General features: G+C 45.1%; 1 protein-coding gene across 2 annotated transcripts in view; it reads left to right on the forward strand.

The window, feature by feature from the left end:
* Positions 1-12,727, forward strand: part of hs6st1a (heparan sulfate 6-O-sulfotransferase 1a) — a 30,747-nt gene extending 18,020 nt beyond the window's left edge. The window contains exons 2-4 of one of the 2 annotated variants that reach the window (XM_037240861.1): positions 11,488-11,713; positions 11,829-12,077; positions 12,176-12,727. In XM_037240861.1, the coding sequence (XP_037096756.1) occupies positions 11,488-11,713; positions 11,829-12,077; positions 12,176-12,487 (787 nt within the window). In that variant the 3' untranslated portion in view covers positions 12,488-12,727. The remainder of the gene's footprint in view (positions 1-11,487; positions 11,714-11,828; positions 12,078-12,175) is intronic. The other variant, XM_037240862.1, reaches the window with a different exon arrangement.
* The last annotated feature ends 4,702 nt before the right edge of the window (positions 12,728-17,429 follow it).

The following is a 17,429-nucleotide window of genomic DNA, read 5'->3' on the forward strand; positions in this document are numbered from 1 at the left end:
CATGTGCTCTGGCTCAGGTCTCTGGTGTAAAAGTTCATCCTCGCCCTTGGAAAGCACCGTTGTAGAAGAACAAGGCGTAGATCAAGTCCAATCATAGCAAAGTCCTGGAACCAGCTTCCAAAGACCTCACGTTTGTTTAATCAGCTGCCATTTTCAGATCAGTCTCCATCTCAAAATGTTGAAGAAATCTTTTGATTCCCACCATCCTGGCCCGCCGGGCTTTCAGCATTCAAGGAAAACTAGGCTGCTGTTTGTTTTCCGTGGCTCTTAAATATTATATCCCGTGTGTTGTCTTATTGTGCCGATTTATAGAGGGGGGGCAGAAGAGAATGGAAGGAGATTAGAGATCGACGGTAGAATCCTAATTCTTCTCTTCTAATGGTGGAGGTAGAGTAATATGAAAGGGGATTAGCGGCGGGATGAATGCACAAGAGAGCCGGCGATTACAATGAGCGCTTTTGTTTTGCCGACTATCTGGCTTAGGTTTCCTGCTAGGATCCATTACTCTTGCTTTGACGCCGGCGCTTGAATTGTTTCAATGCCGACGGGGTGTGTGTGTGTGTGTGTGTGTGTGGTGGGTGGGGGGGGGGTTATGATTGTCGATTGTTATCCACCCGGGAATAAAAATCATCCCACACCACAAGATAATCGCTAACTGTTTACTCTTTGATAATCAGGTCTAACGATAAGTGTTCCGTTTGGCGCTGGTTACATCTGGCAGTCTTATCAAACTTTACGGGATGTGCCAAGCAGGAAAAAACTGTTAGAAAATGGATGCCCCCTCCCCGATAAACACTCAATTACCCCGACTGCTTGTTGTCCAAGGCGCCATTTGTCAACTATATGGGCCGCTTGTCAAGGAGCAGATTGTCAGAGAGCAGGCGAGTCAGGGACAATTAGAAGATGTTTGATTTACGGCGGGAGATAAAAAGCCGCCCTGGGCTCGGCCGGGCTCGGCGGGACGGGTCAGCGCGAGTCCTTGCGTGCTCGCCATGCGACCGGACGAGATGATGTGACAAAGCGTGACGGATATCCCCGGCCCGCCTTTGGCGACATGATATTTCCCGTGGCTCCTCGCTGCGCAGATGTTTTCACCTGATCCCAACGCACGCAGGCACGCGTAATGGTCTCCAGCGCCGCACGCATCCCGGCTCCAGCTGTTCTGACGTACTTGATGCCTCTATTAGAGCGTCACAAATCTCCGCAGAGGTGGGAGAGAGAAATGAGCAATGGCCGGGGAAAGAAAAACCAGGGCGACAAGAAATGAAAGTGCCTCCTCTTTGTGTCAAAGCATCGAGGCCACCACCGAGTCCCACCACGGGACTCTCCGACTCTGGCAAGTCTCTCCGCAAAACATTCTAAACACTTCTCTGGTTCAAAGTATCGAGTGGCGGAAAAAAGGGAACCAGAAGTGAGGGGAGGGGGTTCACAGAGCCAATGATGAATGTCACTGGAATGCTCTTGGAATGCTGGGAAGGAGCATTTTTTTTTTAGGCCTCTTCCTCAACCAGGGCAGATAAAGATAGAAATCACAGGCTTATCATCCCCGCTGTTGTATACATATGTATAACCATCAAGGGAGGCGGGGCTTAAAAGTGAGATTCAACCCCAGCTCGTTATCTCCGACCTTTTGTTATTTACATTTGCAAGGATTTACGTTTGCAAGTTGGAAGCCGCCATGTGTTCCCTTCTGGAAGGAATTCCAGCGCTGCCGAGGGACCCGTCAGACTTGCGCAACGCTTTCTGATAATCACTCAAAGGCATCGTGAGCTTGCATACCGATACCCAGGATGTCATGTTTCGGGGAAAAAAAGAACGTTTCGACTTAGCTCCCCTGGAGTGGCCTTGAGAATACTCGACTGAGAAAATCTAACCTTTCGCTTAACGCAACGCTTCCTCCCGGTTTTTCAAACTGGCGAGTTCGCCACCCGCAGCCTCGTCAAGGCCGACCGAGCGCAAGATGAGAAGGCGGCGGATTGAAGAAGCAGACGGCTCCTGCGAGGCATTTTGGACCACGGCGCGTCTGGAGGTCAGCAGTTAATAGTGTTTTTTAGGGATGCACCGACGTGGGCGGTTGATCTGATAAAAAGACGGGAGGAAGGAACTCGACGGCGACCCGGCGTGTGGGAGTGAGGCCGTCCGGTCAGAAAAAAAAAAAAAAAAAAAAAGTTTGCTCTGCTACTTGCAGAATGTAAATGTGCACATTTTTCTAATTTCCTCCGTTAAGCCGCTTCCTCCAGCCATCCATCCTCATCCTGTCCTCGCATCCTGTTTTTCCTTCATCGTCTCCTGCATCAGACTAAAAAATGTGCAAAAGCGCTCAAGCCTCCGCTGGGGACTACGTTACGGTGTGTGTTGGCTTCACTCGCCATATGGAGGCGCCTCATTTGCGCGGCGGCGTATTGTTCCCCCGGCACTCGCTCCGTTGTGAGCTTCAGCCGCAATATCGTCAGTGGCCAGCTTATCTCTGGCTTCCCCGGCCCTTCATCTGCAAACTTTTTTTTTCCCCCACCGTGTACAAAAATATCGAAGGATGAAAGAGCCACTTTGACATTCTTCGACTTCATTAAACACGCTAACGCCAAGGGAAGCTCCTCTCGCTCGATCCGATTTGTGGATTTGTCGGAGCTTCGCGCACGCTTCCCTGGACTTGTTTCCTTGGTCTGGGCGCATTCATTTAATTACATATCAGCCTCCGCCCACGCCACGCCGCCTTTGATAGCTTCCGAGGAGACAAAATCTGCTATTGTTAGTCTCGCAGAGACAAGACATTTCACTTCATGTATTTACTCCCTTCAGTAGCGGCTCCAGTCCTTTAAGGCCTCAATCTGTCGGTTTAATGCCAACACTAAATGCTAAAGAGCTTTTAAGACCATAATGTTCTTTTACAAAATGACGTAAATATATTTATGATTTCACATTAACGTGTGTCTAGAAAGTAGAAAAGTGTTGGCTTAATTTGTCCTGGCTGAAAGAAAACTTTTATGCCTTTTTTGTTTTGTTTTTTTAAAGCCAAACAAGTCCACACTTTGCCAATGGAAGCAGATGGCAAATGCGCTCGATGCTAATTCCGGGTTCCCGCTTTTAGATCCTTCCCGCTTTTGAATTGCGAAGTAATGCCGTTCCAGTTGGAGGGGTCCTCCGCCTCAATGACGACATGTTGATAATAGTTGGCGTTTTTTTTAATCCCGTTGGGGTGCATCTACAAGAAGCACAGCTGTTGCTATTCTGCATTCCCGCCCTAATACTGTAAACCGTCTTCCACATCATCCGCAAGAACTTAAATCTGTGCTAGATACTGTTTAGGCATGTTTTTACAACATTACCGACAATTTGAACTCATACCAACACTTTTACAAGCATGTGATATATGTGAGAGAGTAATTGGTAAGACAAATCATACAGTGTTTGAGTGTACATCTGTGTTTAGCAAACATCCCGTTATTATTCCAAATGACAAACTTACCTCACAATATACATCAACATTCATGTCCATTAATCTACATTATAAAACAAGCGTAAAGTAATTTTGAGCGCAAACGATTGTTGGCTTACTTCCTGTTTTAAGTCTTATTCTTTCAATTGTAAATAGTGTTAAACAGTATGTTGCCCACTTGTGGCCAATTGCAGAATTGCACAGGAATTCAAAATAGATTTAGAATGGTACAAAAAGAGTCATGATTGTGCACCTTGGTAAAATTTTAAAATGTTCTTGTAATAGGAGGGCTCTTACTCAGGATTCGGCACAGGAGGATTCACATATTCAGATATATATATATAATTTTATGTTTAACCTCAGATTGAAGGAATTTTGGAAATGTACATTTATTTATGCCAATGTATTCTATTGGGTTTCAGTTATTTGCAAATTTTCACTATGGAGATGGAACAAATAAAACAAGCAAGTCATGACGGTAGCTTTGCAAGTGCGCCAATCACGCGACTCCAATTTACGCTTCTTGTTCTCATAACCGTTTTGTGAACTCACCATTCAGAGCGGCGCCAAGGCCCAACCGCAAGATGACGAGCAGAACATTGGCAAGTTGTTTCTTGCCGGGCGTCGGGGAACGTCGGCCGGGCCAACAGCTGCTGCCACTCGGCATTCCTCCGCATGTCATCCGGGATTAGCGAGCGCGGGGAGATGATGCCTGGGATGGGCACGCATACAAAGAGCGGAACACATGTTTTTAAAGGCACACACACATGGAAGGTGGGAGCTGATGCTCCGTGGAGGCCAGATGTCACGAGCCTTACAATCGAGGGATGCCCTTAGAAGATGTTGCGGAAAATCAAAGTGTCATATCAAAGAGCGACTAGTGTCACAATCTTTAAATTGTGTGGCGAGGTCGAGAAGGCTTTTCAATTCTTATAGCCGTCATACGTAATGGTATGAGAGCCGGGAAGGCGGGATCGTATACGCTCCTTGCACCAAGCGAGGCCGGGATTTTTTTTCCTAAGTGTCTTGATCAAATGCAAACATCACATCACTTTAGTTAATCCCTTTCTTGTCTCTCAAGAGCGAGACCACCGCCAAATTCTCCTCTTCCCCAGGTGGTTCCATCTCTCTCTCATCTTTTATTTTTTTAAACATAGTATTTTCAGATCTGTGTAGAATTCAAAGTAGGCTTTTAAATCTGCAAGCGTTGTAGGGAATGTGCACCTGGCAGATGGTGCCCAGGCTTTGCTAGTTTTTCTTCTTTTGCTCTGTGTTGGTTTTTTTTTTTCCCCCTCCTCCCACTTCACAAGCCGGTGACAAAATGCTGCCGCTCGGCGCTTCGTTTTTGCTGCGTGTGTTTGTTCTGCCCCGTCACAGATGCGCTCTGAAATCGTGTCCGTCACACTGGACTTAATCCCGAGGTTAGCAGCTGCCAATTGGGAGCGCGCGTTTGTTTGCGTGCGGGCGAGAGCTATTAGTATTATTATTCGTAAGCTAACTGCATTGAACGTCAAGCATAAACTGCAAATATGTGGGGTCTGCAGCCAGGAGCTTAGAGAATGGAGGTGTCTTGAAGGGCTTTCAGACAATGTGCTTCTTTCAGCATATGCACGCAACACGGACCCATTGTTGTGACCCCCCCCAAATACTTGTCGTGCCTGGTGCACAATATTTAGCGCTCAGTATTTCCTTACTTCTCGTTCCTCATCTACTATATATTTCTGCTTTTAATTGTTCCGGAAAATGCTTCGACATGCTGCAGCTGCCTAATGAAGCGGAGGGTGTTGTCTTCATGCTTTGCTTCCCTGAAACTTTCTTTGCTGGTGCCGTCCCCCACCTTCCCTGAAAGCAGTGCTCATTAGCCTCTTGGCCGTGTCTTAAAGTCCCTGTGAAGTGAAACTGGATATCTCACAAATTTGACACGCCACAGAGAACTGGGTGTAATTAACCATCGGCGACCACTGTATATAGGAGGCATCAAAATGATGTCCGCTGATTGTGTGACAGCATGCTCGCATCTTTTTTTATCTTCTCACTAGCCATAAAAATGGTCGCAACTCGACGAGAGGCACTATAGCAATCAGCTAGCTGGCAAGCTAACAGGCTCATCGCAACGGATGTCCAATAGCTAGCTCGCTATCTAGCTAGCTCGCGATCACGCTAGTTAACCGCATTTCAATTCTCTGTCTCCGCAATCTAAATAGTTCCAACTTGTATTTATAAATAAATCTATGGACTCACTCTACAGGCTACATGTTGGCGCAGTCCTTCCAACAAGCCAGAAGCCTAAATTGGACTTGGAAGCTCTGCTTAGCCCACACACTATCCATACACATAGACATAAAGCACCCCTCCAACCCCCTTCACCCACTTCTGCCTGGCTTCACACTTTTGCCTCAGTTCTTAAAGAGCCAATTGTCCTCCCCCCCTTCCGATTCCCTCGGGTGAATTTGTGGTTGGTGGGTTGGTCAGTGGAAATGGTCGCCGCAGGGACGGACGGGATCAGTGACATGCTGCCACATTCCTTTTCCCTTTCTAACGAGAATGCGACAGACAGAAGAGTCTACATTATATCTTGTGCCAGCATATTACACGTTTGAGCTTTGCCTTCGGGATCCATGTATCATTCCCTGAAGAGTGTCAGAAAAATTGCCTGAAAATGATCCCAAAAAACGATTCAATGGGGAAACATGATATAAAAGCCACAGATATTAGAAAAGGTACTTTTCTAATGATACCGTGACACTGTGAAATGCGCATGCTATTTGGACTGTGCTGTTCAAATTGTCTCGCTAACTTTGTGGCATCTCTGGGCTGGCGATGAAAACATAATAGAGTGGAATACCCATAACAAAGAAACACTGTGTTTCTGTTATTGCGCTGACAGTTAAATGTCACAACGTCTTTGTTTGCTTTTGTGGCGCTTTATCTTTTTCCCCTTCCATTTCTTACTTTTACTTTCCAAGGATACCCTGCCACAGACAAGAATCCTCATATGACTCCACTTTGTTTGTTTGGGCATGTTGCCGGGGATCTGTCGAGACTGCTGCTTATCTCTCCGTGAATAGAGATTGTCACGCAAAGTGCTACATTGCGTCTCCTAGAACACAATGCTAATATTCGGTTAGCTTCCCAATGAGACTTTACATCGCTTGTTAGCATTAGCACTGGCAATGTTTCAAACACAAAGCATGAATTTAAAGGGGAAGTTAAGTCCAAATATTGTCTTGAAATATGTTCTCGGCGCTCCCACTAGTCTAAATATTTAATTGTAATTAATATAGTGTTTGTGGAATAAGAATTAAGCATAAAAATCCACCAGTTTTATCCATCTCAGGGCGGCCAGTTTGTCTTGTACTGCTACTTACTGTCGACTGAAACTGACGTCACAGTCGCTAAGGGTTCAGGTTACGACCGTTTTTTGTTGTTGTTGTTTTTTTTACAATAGACAAATGTTTGACTGTTACCTACCTTATCAGTCTAATTTCACACTCTATCCTGCAGTTACACAAACACACGTTGCACACACCCTGTTGCCTGCAGTCTTGTATGCACCGACTGATTTGCGGGGGTAAATGGGTGTCGCACATTTTAATTTCAGCCAGAGGAGAAGAGGGTGTGTGTGTGTGCACTCTTTTGCACAAGCACCCATCCCGGTCTCCTCCTCATTAGCCCCCCTTTTTACCCAGATTTTAATGCCCCCCCCCCCCCCCCCCCCGAGCTCTGAATAGCCACCTTTCCTACTTGCTGCTTATTTTCTCCTCATTATCTCCTCCTCTTCTCAGCTACAAGTGAGCTTTGAGGACCAGGCAGTAAGTGACATCATCACATCAGGAGGATGAGGTCATACTCTGCAGGTGCAGCCATTGCTTGTTCTTAAAACTCACGGATGTATTTACGCCATGCACATTTGATAAATGTGTCCACAGTGTGTGCTCAAAGCAGTTACTTCTCAAAATTGCTCGGCATACTGCCTATTTGTTGCCAATGTTGCTCCGCCATAAAACAATGAATGAAGTTATGATCTTGGGCTTGCCGCCACTTCTCAAAGGCAAGCTTAGCGCACAATAGTCGTTATTATTTATCATCAGCTGGCTTCAAACCAAGGATAAAGCCCCAAACACTTGGGCAACAAAGCTTCTTTTTTCTCAATTTGGTTGATTCTCCTCGGATCAAATTCACGAATAAAAAAAAAAGCAAAATGTTAGATTAGAATTGATGAGTGTGTTTGAAATATCATTGCTTTAAATGATTTATATTGGTGATTATATAAACATTTTGAGGGGCTCAATTATTCATGGATTTTTTGCTATTCAGGTTACGACCTGATCCCTAACTCCGTGTTTACCGCGTTTCAAAATTCTTTCCCAAATGTAATGTCCCACCCCACAACTGGGTTTTTGCCAGTTGAATTACATGCGCCAACAAGCCTGAGCACATTCCAGTCGGGGATGGGGGGGGGGTCAGTCCTTGTACCCTTTAACATTTCCTCGGATTCTGTCTGAGAATCCGACTCTGTCGAGATTTTCATAATGGAAAGAAAATCCCAACATCTGTACTGCAAAAGCTTCACATCGCCTCGGGCCTTCCGTTTCGTCTCCGCTTCTTTTTCACACTCGTCTGTATGTTTAAGAAACAAAAAAATCTCTGAAGTGAGCGAGTTGTCGGAGCCTGCAGGCTGCCATCGATCGACTCGGAGGCGCAGAGAAAGTCGGAGCGCTACACTGGAGGAAGAAAAGATGACCCTGGAGCTTGTCTGAGGCGGAGGTGTCTATTTCTGTCTGTTTCAGTGCCTCATTATTGGACAGCAGACTACATTTATTCATATACGTTGTTATCACCCTACTCGGTCGCTCGGGGCATTAATGTCGTATTAAATTGGGCATTATACAATTTCAGTTATTTATTTTATATAGCTCAAAGAAAAGCTCATTGCTATTTAAATCGAGAGGAGAGAGGAACCCTGTTAGCTTGTAAGCTAGCTGTCGACTAGCGCCTCGTTATATGTACAGTGATTTTTTTTCTTTTTTCTTTTTTTAAGTCGTTCCAATTTGGCAGAGTTGTTGACAACGCTCTTCTCTTTGGTGTGCCAAATTTAAAAGTCATTTAATTTCACTTTGTGGGAACTTTGGCTTTTTGTGTGTGTGAATATTATTGACATAGCAATGACTCATTTTACGGTTGAAAGCAAAAAATATGTCAACGTGTCTGTGGAGCCACTGTACGCAATCAAGTCCAGACGTGTTGTTTCTCCCTCTCTTTTCAAAACACACAGTCACGCATGCACAAACATAGGGGTGATATCATCTGTACTTGCAGCCACCACATTCCACAAGGCTATTCCCGGGAAGCAAAGAGGAGTGAGCAGCAGGGCAGTCTGTGGGCTTTCCCCAACAAATGTCATTTTAAAAACCATTGAATTGTCTTCATCGGTAGGTCAATTGTAAATTATTTGCGGCAACATCAGCTACCGAAACGTACTCTGCAAATTTCTCTTTTATTTTCGAACCCGCCGCAACCGTGATTGCGTCCTCCAGTGCATGAAATTATGTACAGCGTTGCTGTTAGCCTCCCCCAGCAACAACTCACGACCTTTATGGAGATGTTTCCCGTGACCCTGGCAGCTGCGTTTTCTGCCGGCTCTTGAAGGCAAATGGCTCCCAGGTGAGCAATCCGCAAAAATATTTTTGGGAGTTTCCATGCATACTGTATGCAAGTGGCCTCCAAAAAAAAAGAAATCCATACTTATAGGGTCCTAATCCGGATGCTTACGAGACTAATCGTCATGGCCTAGCATGTAGCCTATTTCTATTATTTTCAGTTTGCTACTACGATTCAAGCCCACATTCGCAGGCTCGAGTCTTTTCAGCCGGTGCGAACAAAAGACCCAAAAAAGAAGGGACAAGGAATAAGTGGGCCAGAGTAGTAGAGTGGCTCAGACAATAGCCGCATCGCACTCGTTCGTGCCAAACACCCACTTTATTACCGGCGCGCTGCGCAACACTAGCACTCTGAGAAAGAGAAAAAAAAAAGGAGATGAATCAATACTGTAAAGTGTCGGCTGATTTGCTTCACACCTCGCACATGCATGCACACATTTATGCCAGAAAAAAAAAAATGTCGCATGAATGACGCCTGAGATGTGGAGCAACAACTCGTATAATTGTATGAATTGTCTTATTGGTGTGACAGATGTTTGGAACTTATGTCTATGAGAGAGGTGGGGGTGGGGGGGGCAAACGCGGCTCACGAGATCCGGAAATATTCTCTCGGGCCATCTTTTCCGAGGCCTAATTTTCCATACGGCATCTCGCAAATAGTGGATCTAATGTTACGTCTCGTGAGTGTATATTACATAAGAGCATTAAGCAGCTGCTCAATGACTCACCCTGACTGTGACAACGAGTCAAATGTCATATTGAGACCAGCTAATGTTTTTATTCGGCATAATAACCCTCGTCACCTGCAGGCCCGAGCCAACTGGTGAGTGAGTGAGTGAGTGAGTGAGTGAGTGAGTGAGTGAGTGAGTGAGTGAGTGAGTGAGTGAGTGAGTGAGTGAGTGAGCGAGCGAGCGAGCGAGTGAGTGAGCGAGCAAGTACAAGTGAAACCAATCGTGTGTGTGTGTGTGTGTTTTATTTATTTGTGCCTGCTAATACGCTCCTGCCTTCATTATAGCCGCAGCCATAACTTTGACAAATCACTTGGGCTCTGGGCCCTCGCTGCTTTCACACTATTAGAAAAAAAACTAATTGAAATTCGCATCCGGCCCCCCAATTTAACCCCCCCCCCCATCTCCCCTGCTAACCTTCCTCCTCTTCTTGCCAAATCGTGCCGGGTTCTGCAGGGGTATGCAGGCAGAGAATGGGAAGGGAAATGTCATCGCTGAATTAATGGGCGTAGTCACGCACACGCACGTGCACGAGGTGCACTCTGGGGAGCGTCAGGAATGGTGATAATGTCATCACAGGAATCTCGCCAATGCGCCCAGCTCCCGTTTTGATCGTGCCTCCCTCCACTCACTGCCTTTTTTCCCCCCTTCATTAGAGAGGAGGACAAGATTGATGGCATTTGGAGTTTTGATCTTGCTCTTGTTGAGTCACTCTGCCACTCGAGTGCGTTTGGTTCCTCGTCACTGGATTTAGGGTTCACTCTGTGCTAACCTTTTTTTTTTGCGCCTATTTTGTTGTCTGGGATCTCCCCGATTAAGTTTTTTTTAGCGTGGCGCTTTGGTGTCTAGTCGATGACGACTCTTCCTGTTTCTAAAAAATCAAAGCTGTACTGATGGATGCATGCAAACGGAAAGAGTGTGTGTTCAAAGATTAATCCATACACACACACACACTAATGAGGACGTGTTGATTGATGAGACTGCAGTAATTAGGTGAAGTTTGAAGGCATGGAAAGGTATCCGCTGTGGTGGGAGGGTCTCTTCCTGAGGCGTGTGATGTGCATTAATCAACAACAACAAAAAATCTAACAAAAAACGAATGGACACAAACAAAACCACACACGCTGAGAAAAAAAAGTGGGATGCAGCATGAGTCATCTCTCTGTGGGGCAGTCCAAATGTTTTTACCACCAAAAATGCAGTGAAATATGATTGCGCCAGCATTTTTCATTTCTTTTGTCTTTTTTTTTTTTGGCTTTGTGACCTTAAGACAGAGCAGCCGCCTCTCCAATGTTGTTTTCCTGTCTGCTGCTCACATTTGTTAAAAGCATCATCATCATCCAGCCTCTCTTTTTTTTTTTTCTTTTTTAAATCACGTTGAAGCGTCCCCGAGCTTGTTGCGCAGCAAACGCCGCCACAACTCGGCCAAAAGCAGAATTGCACGCAATCTTATTATATCGCCACTTGCTCCGGCCCCCCCATTGCAGCTGCGCCGCTCCGTGCGAGCAAAGTCATTAATTTAAATAGCGTCCTCTTGTTTTGACTCTCTCTTAAACGCGGCCGTTAGCTTATTGATTAACCTTTTTGTCACGCGCAATTTTCAGTGCAATTTGCTCACCTCTCGCTCTCGCCCCCTCTCCCGTGTCGCCCGCCTTTCCTCCAGCAGGAAGTTCTATTACATCACTCTGCTGAGGGACCCGGTGTCGCGCTACCTCAGCGAGTGGCGTCACGTGCAGCGGGGGGCCACGTGGAAGACCTCGCTGCACATGTGCGACGGACGCACGCCCACGCCCGAGGAGCTGCCCTCCTGCTACGAGGGCGCCGACTGGTCGGGCTGCACCCTGCAGCAGTTCATGGAGTGTCCCTACAATCTGGCCAACAACAGACAGGTGAACTTGACACTACGCCCCGATACAGATATTTGACGTCTATATCCGTCAATGGGAGTGAATGAGTTGAGAGCGTTTTACCCGTATTCATTTGAAACGACTTGCCATTTGGCAGGTGCGCATGTTGGCCGATCTGAGTCTGGTGGGTTGCTACAACATGTCCACCGTGCCCGAGAAGAAGCGGGCGCAGCTCCTCCTGGAGTCGGCCAAAAAGAACCTGCGAGACATGGCCTTCTTCGGGCTGACGGAGTACCAGAGGAAAACGCAGTTCCTGTTCGAGCGCACCTTCAGACTGCGCTTCATCCGACCCTTCATGCAGTACAACAGCACTCGCGCCGCCGGGGTGGACCTGGACAACGCTACGGTTTGTACTTTCAGAATTTCATTTCGCTGAATATCACAATCGGGCTCTCCGTATCGACTGGGCTCTACTCTAAATTTCCCATCATCTCGCTACCGCAGGTGCAACGCATCGAGGAGCTGAACGAACTGGACATGGAGCTGTACGACTACGCCCGGGACCTGTTCCAGCAGCGCTACCAGTACACGCGGCAGCAGGAGCGCCGGCTCCAGCGCATCAAGAATCACATGAGCCACCAAGGGCTCGGCCTGGGCCTCAGTCTGTGGCCCTCGGCCCGCCGCCGCCCCCCCAATCGAGGAGAGGAGCGGGACGACGTCGTCGACGAGGAAGAGGGCGGCCGGACGGAGGAGGCGGCCGGGGGCAACCGGCTTCCCACCGAGGACTACATGAGCCAGATCATCAACCGCTGGTAGCAAACTGAAGTGCCGCTCCTCAGACTGCTCATTTCAAGTGACCATTTAAAAAGAAAAAAAAATTAAAGGCAGAGTCGGGTTGCGCCGTTGCTATGGCGACCAGAGACTGGCTGGCTGGGGTTTGCCACAAGGCTCATCACCCTTAGGACCATTTTAGCTCATCGTGTGCCCCCCCCCTCCCGTTTTTCCCCCTGTGTGGGTTTATGCTTTTTCAAAAGCAGAATTGTAATAACACTGAGACCAACATGGCTGCCTGATTTTTATTTTTATTCTTTTCGATAGAATGCTGGTCCAAAATCTAAGCTAAAGGCTTTTCGGAAAGCCATTGGAGCAGATCTTCGCTATCCTTGACAATCCAGCCAACTAGTAGAAAGACCGTGTCAGGTCATAATGTACTAATGGGTTAAAAGTGACGCATTAGTTATTCTTCGAGTGTGCCGTTGTACTACTTGTGTCCACAAAAAGTACCAGAACGCTTACTTACTATCTAAGACACGGTTGTTCTACTAGAAGGCCAAATTGTTCTACTGGATATGGAATAAATGCTCAGAGGGCTTTCCATACGTCGCTTCTGTTTTGGAGGTGGGGTTTGTTTTGTTTTAGTTAGCGTCCGAGCTGCCGTGTCCAGCGGAGCGTAGCCTTGCCTCGCGTCAACGTTGAGGGAGCTCTCTCTCTCTCTCTCTCGCTTTCTCTCTGTGTGCTTTCACCTGCAAACTCCTGACAGCCAATTAGCATGGCTCACGCCGGTCGGGGGCAAGCTGTCAAAGTCACAGCAAAGGCCTTAAACTGCCGACACGAGGAGGAAAGAAGCGGTCACCGTGGCGGCCGGAGCCTTTAATTTAGCGCCTGGCATTTTTCTGTTTATTCTACGTTTTCCTCTACAGGCCAAAAGGTGGTTCATTAGCTCTTTGACAGTTTTTAACGTAAGGGGCTGCAGTGCCTCCGTGTCGCAGGGAACCTGCGGTGCGTGGGCCTTTTGCGGACCCTCGCCAAGAGCATGAGCTCCCGATCTGATGTCTGCCAAAAGAAAGGAAGCCGCTCCTCATCTAGCTCAGTCATTCCCAACCTTTATTGAGCCAAGCCACAAAGTCGATTTGCCGTACGCCGCCAAACATTCCTATAAAAAGTATTTTGTGTTCTCCTGCGTATTTGTAATACACTACTCATAGATTTGCCTATTTGGTGATTTAGACAACGTCCATTATTTGCTTTTAAAATGGCACGTTCTATAAAAGATGTTTGTCTGTTCGCCTGCGCTCTGGCGCCATCTTGTGAGCCTTATAGAAAGAGCACAAAGATACATGAGCAGCTTTTCAGGAAATAGCAAATTGGTACCCCCGACCCAAAAAAACAAAACTGAAAAAGTAAATCACTGGCATGAATAGATAGACAAACGCTACATTATTTGTAGTCAATTGTATATTATTTTGCCGCCATTCAAGTGAAATGAATGGTTTCCCTCGGCAATTGTTGGGAATCACTGCGCTAGCTTCCCGCCCTTTGTTGCTACATTACAATTGCCAGTTAACATTCTAAAGTCATTTTTCTTGACTCCTCCTGGTGTGGCTGCGGTGTGCGCGTGTGTGTTGTATGTGCGTGTAAATAATATGTACATTACGCCTTCTGCTGTGTATGCCTTTGTAAATGGTGCGCTTGACTGAATGAGCGACGACTTTCATGACTAATAATAACATTTTTGTTGTTTAATCGGTGGTCAACCTCGCTGCCATAGCGACCAATCCTCCACTCACACGTCCCCTGTCAGGTGATTGTACTGCTATAATACTTATTTATATCATTATTTAGATTTAGTAAATCTGCCCCCCCCCCCCCCCCCCAGTTTGCATGCGTTCACTCGGAGAAAATGACAGGGTTGGATTTTGATGGCATTATTGAGGTATTGATTATTATTTTTGTACGTTTTTCCCCTAATACAAAAGATAGAGCCTCAACAATTTAGAGTAAGTTTTCTATGATTATTTTGGGTTATGGAAAAAAAATAAAAATCACTGGATAAACTGAAATAAAAGTGACAGATTACATTCTGCGTCTGAAAATAATGGCATGTTGATTTTAACCAGAAGTGACATTATAACTAAATGTTGCAAATTCAATACATCATTTATATATTTCTGATTAACCCTAATGAGAAGATTCCTATTACATCCAATACAAGCTGTCAAAAGCCAACCCCGGCATCAAGTGTTGAGGCGTGACGACCAATAAGAGGGCAAAAGGGAGACGCGAATGTATGATTGACGAGCCGTCGTCACACTGAATGAACATGAAAAAAAATTAATCTTGTTTTTGTTATGTTTTCATTTTTCTGTCCCACGAAAGATTTTTTTTACTGGACAAAATATACAATTGTCATTTGTATCGCCACTGTACAATTGTTTAATCTGATGCCAAAATCTACTTGCAAAATTAATTTCACTCAAATGATTCCAGAATGATGTCTTAACAAGTTTCCATGGTGACAGCTAAGCAAACATGAGAGTTGTTAACCTGTTTGTTTGGTTTTTATGTGGAAAGGATTTCAAAGCGAGTGATTGAGACTTTGTTAAAATTGGCAGTTTGTCTCAGGCTCTTCCTGTATGCATCGTCTTCATCTTCATTCTGGCTCTGGTTCCTCTGATTGCAACTATGAATCGATCATCAAGCCACCGATTAAAAGATTTCATTTTTACAGACTTGATTGTGTCGTACTTGCAATTTTTCCATCCACTTCTTGAGTTTTACACAATTTTTTTTTTTTACTTTCAAATCACTGTCAATCTAAAGCCAATACAAATAACAAATGCAGATTTTTGGTGCTAGTTTGAGCTTTAAAACACATCGTCGGTTGTTTCCTTCCATTTTACTTCGGAAAATGCTCATCGGTGTTCTAAAAAGCTGCTTAGACTTAATGAGTGTGAACCAGAGCGTTTTATAAGTAAATATCCTTGACTTACGAACAGATGTTTGGGGAATGTGCGACGCTATTGGCTGGAGGAGTTGTCACTTGTATGATTAATAACTACCCAAATGTGTCATGTCGCCAGGATGACTTTTAAATTGGAAAATGTCAAAATGAGGTTGCTTTGTCTTGTCTTTTCCCTCCCTTAATATAAAATGTAATGAAAACTGCGGAGGAAGTTATTTGGAATTAGACTTTTGGAAATAATCTGTGCACACAAGCTCATTATAACTGCATGAGTTAGCTACTAGTGACTAGAAGTTCAAACAAAAGGGAAGAATAACTTACCAGATATGAAAAGAGCACCACAAACGTGATGAAGTCCTCCAAAGCCAATTTGTGTTTTCCATTTCTTCTTGGAATTAAGAATAATTTGACCCTTTGTCCACTTTGTGTTTTTGCTCCAACGATGCTCGTCATCTTTTGCTGACATAGGACGGAAAAAAGGTTTATTGATAAACGCTAATCAGATCGGAATCAGGTGTCAGCTAAACTAGATGGCTAGCAAGATAATGAAATTTGTGGTTAAAGCTGACTTTTCTCATTTAAAAAAAACATTGGCTGGTATTATTCCTTCCCAGCACTGATGTTTACATGTTTTCAGTAAAAATTTCTGAGAATTATTTATTTGTCGTCGGGACTCCTAATATTTGTTTCCTGCTGCACTTGATTTACTTCCAACTGTACAACATAGCTTGATTTGCATGAAGGAACATCTCATTTTCTTTACGTATGTAGGTGATAATTTATGTGCAACGGATGACGCACAGGCATTTTCATTGCATCACTTCACATCAGTAATCATGTGTGATTAGAATATATATGTGGCAGATTTTGACTGTTGTGGAGCAAGCTGATATCATGCAGATGGAAAAGCTTTTAACACACATATACAGAGTTGAGGGGGGGCGTGTAATATTCATAAGGAGTGTTCCGCTTCCCGTGTGGCGTACTTGGACTGATTTGCTGCTGATATCGCATTCACGACACTTGTGTGTGTGAGATGGCTGGTGCTATTTCTTCCGCCCCATTTCTCCCACAAATGTTCAATGGCAGCTTGTTAAATCTTGCATAAGGCGGGAGCGAGAGAAAACGGAAAATTGGGAAAAGCAACCCGACCCAATTAGGACTCTTCTGACGTCTGACTTATTCTCTTTTTCACTCTGCTTTTTGCTCTGCTTAGTTTTAGTGGAGCAAGACGATAGTTTGTTAATTCATCTAATCTTTTACTTTTTCTTTCAAAATATTTAAATGAGATGAAACAGGACTGCAAATTAGTGGTCCCCAACTTTTTTTGCGCCACGGACCGGTTACGTGTCAGAAATATTTTAGCGGACCGGCCTTTATAACAAATATAAAAAACAAATATAAACCACATAAAAATAAAACTCACCTTTACGTTGAATTAGTGGAAGCTTGATTCTCAAAAATCTTCAAGATTTCAACGCCTTAGCAATACGGTTAGCCACGAAGAACAATGCTCTCAGTGCACTCCCATTTGTTGATGTGGTGGCCTTCAGTAATTTCTTCTGTCCTTCTTGTTCAGGTTTTTTTTTTTCCTTTAAAAAATTCCAAAGGTTTGTCTTTTAATGCTTGGTCTCCATGTGCCGAAGCAGTTTTGAAGGCTTCATTGCCTCGTTAGCTAGCCTGTCGCCACATATTAAACAGAATGGGCTTGGCGTGTCACCTGTGGCGATAATCCATATTTTAAGAAATGTTCTTTTAAACGCAGCTTTTCTTTACTTAGAAGTCGTAGCCTCTTCTTCCGTCTCTTCATTGGGCCTTTTTCCCTTTCCGAAGAAGCTTTCCAAACGTCTCTGTTTCTTGTTCATTTTTGCTAGCTTCGCGGGCTCGACAGAGGTGACGTCACGTGACCGGGACGAGCGTCATCAGACACAGATGCACCGACGGATGTAATTAGGAGAGAATCGACACATTTTTTTATATTTTCAAAATAAATTCTTAATATTTTTTCTGTCTCGT

This window comes from Syngnathus acus, chromosome 22, assembly GCF_901709675.1.
Source record: "Syngnathus acus chromosome 22, fSynAcu1.2, whole genome shotgun sequence".
Taxonomy (NCBI): Eukaryota; Metazoa; Chordata; class Actinopteri; order Syngnathiformes; family Syngnathidae; genus Syngnathus; species Syngnathus acus.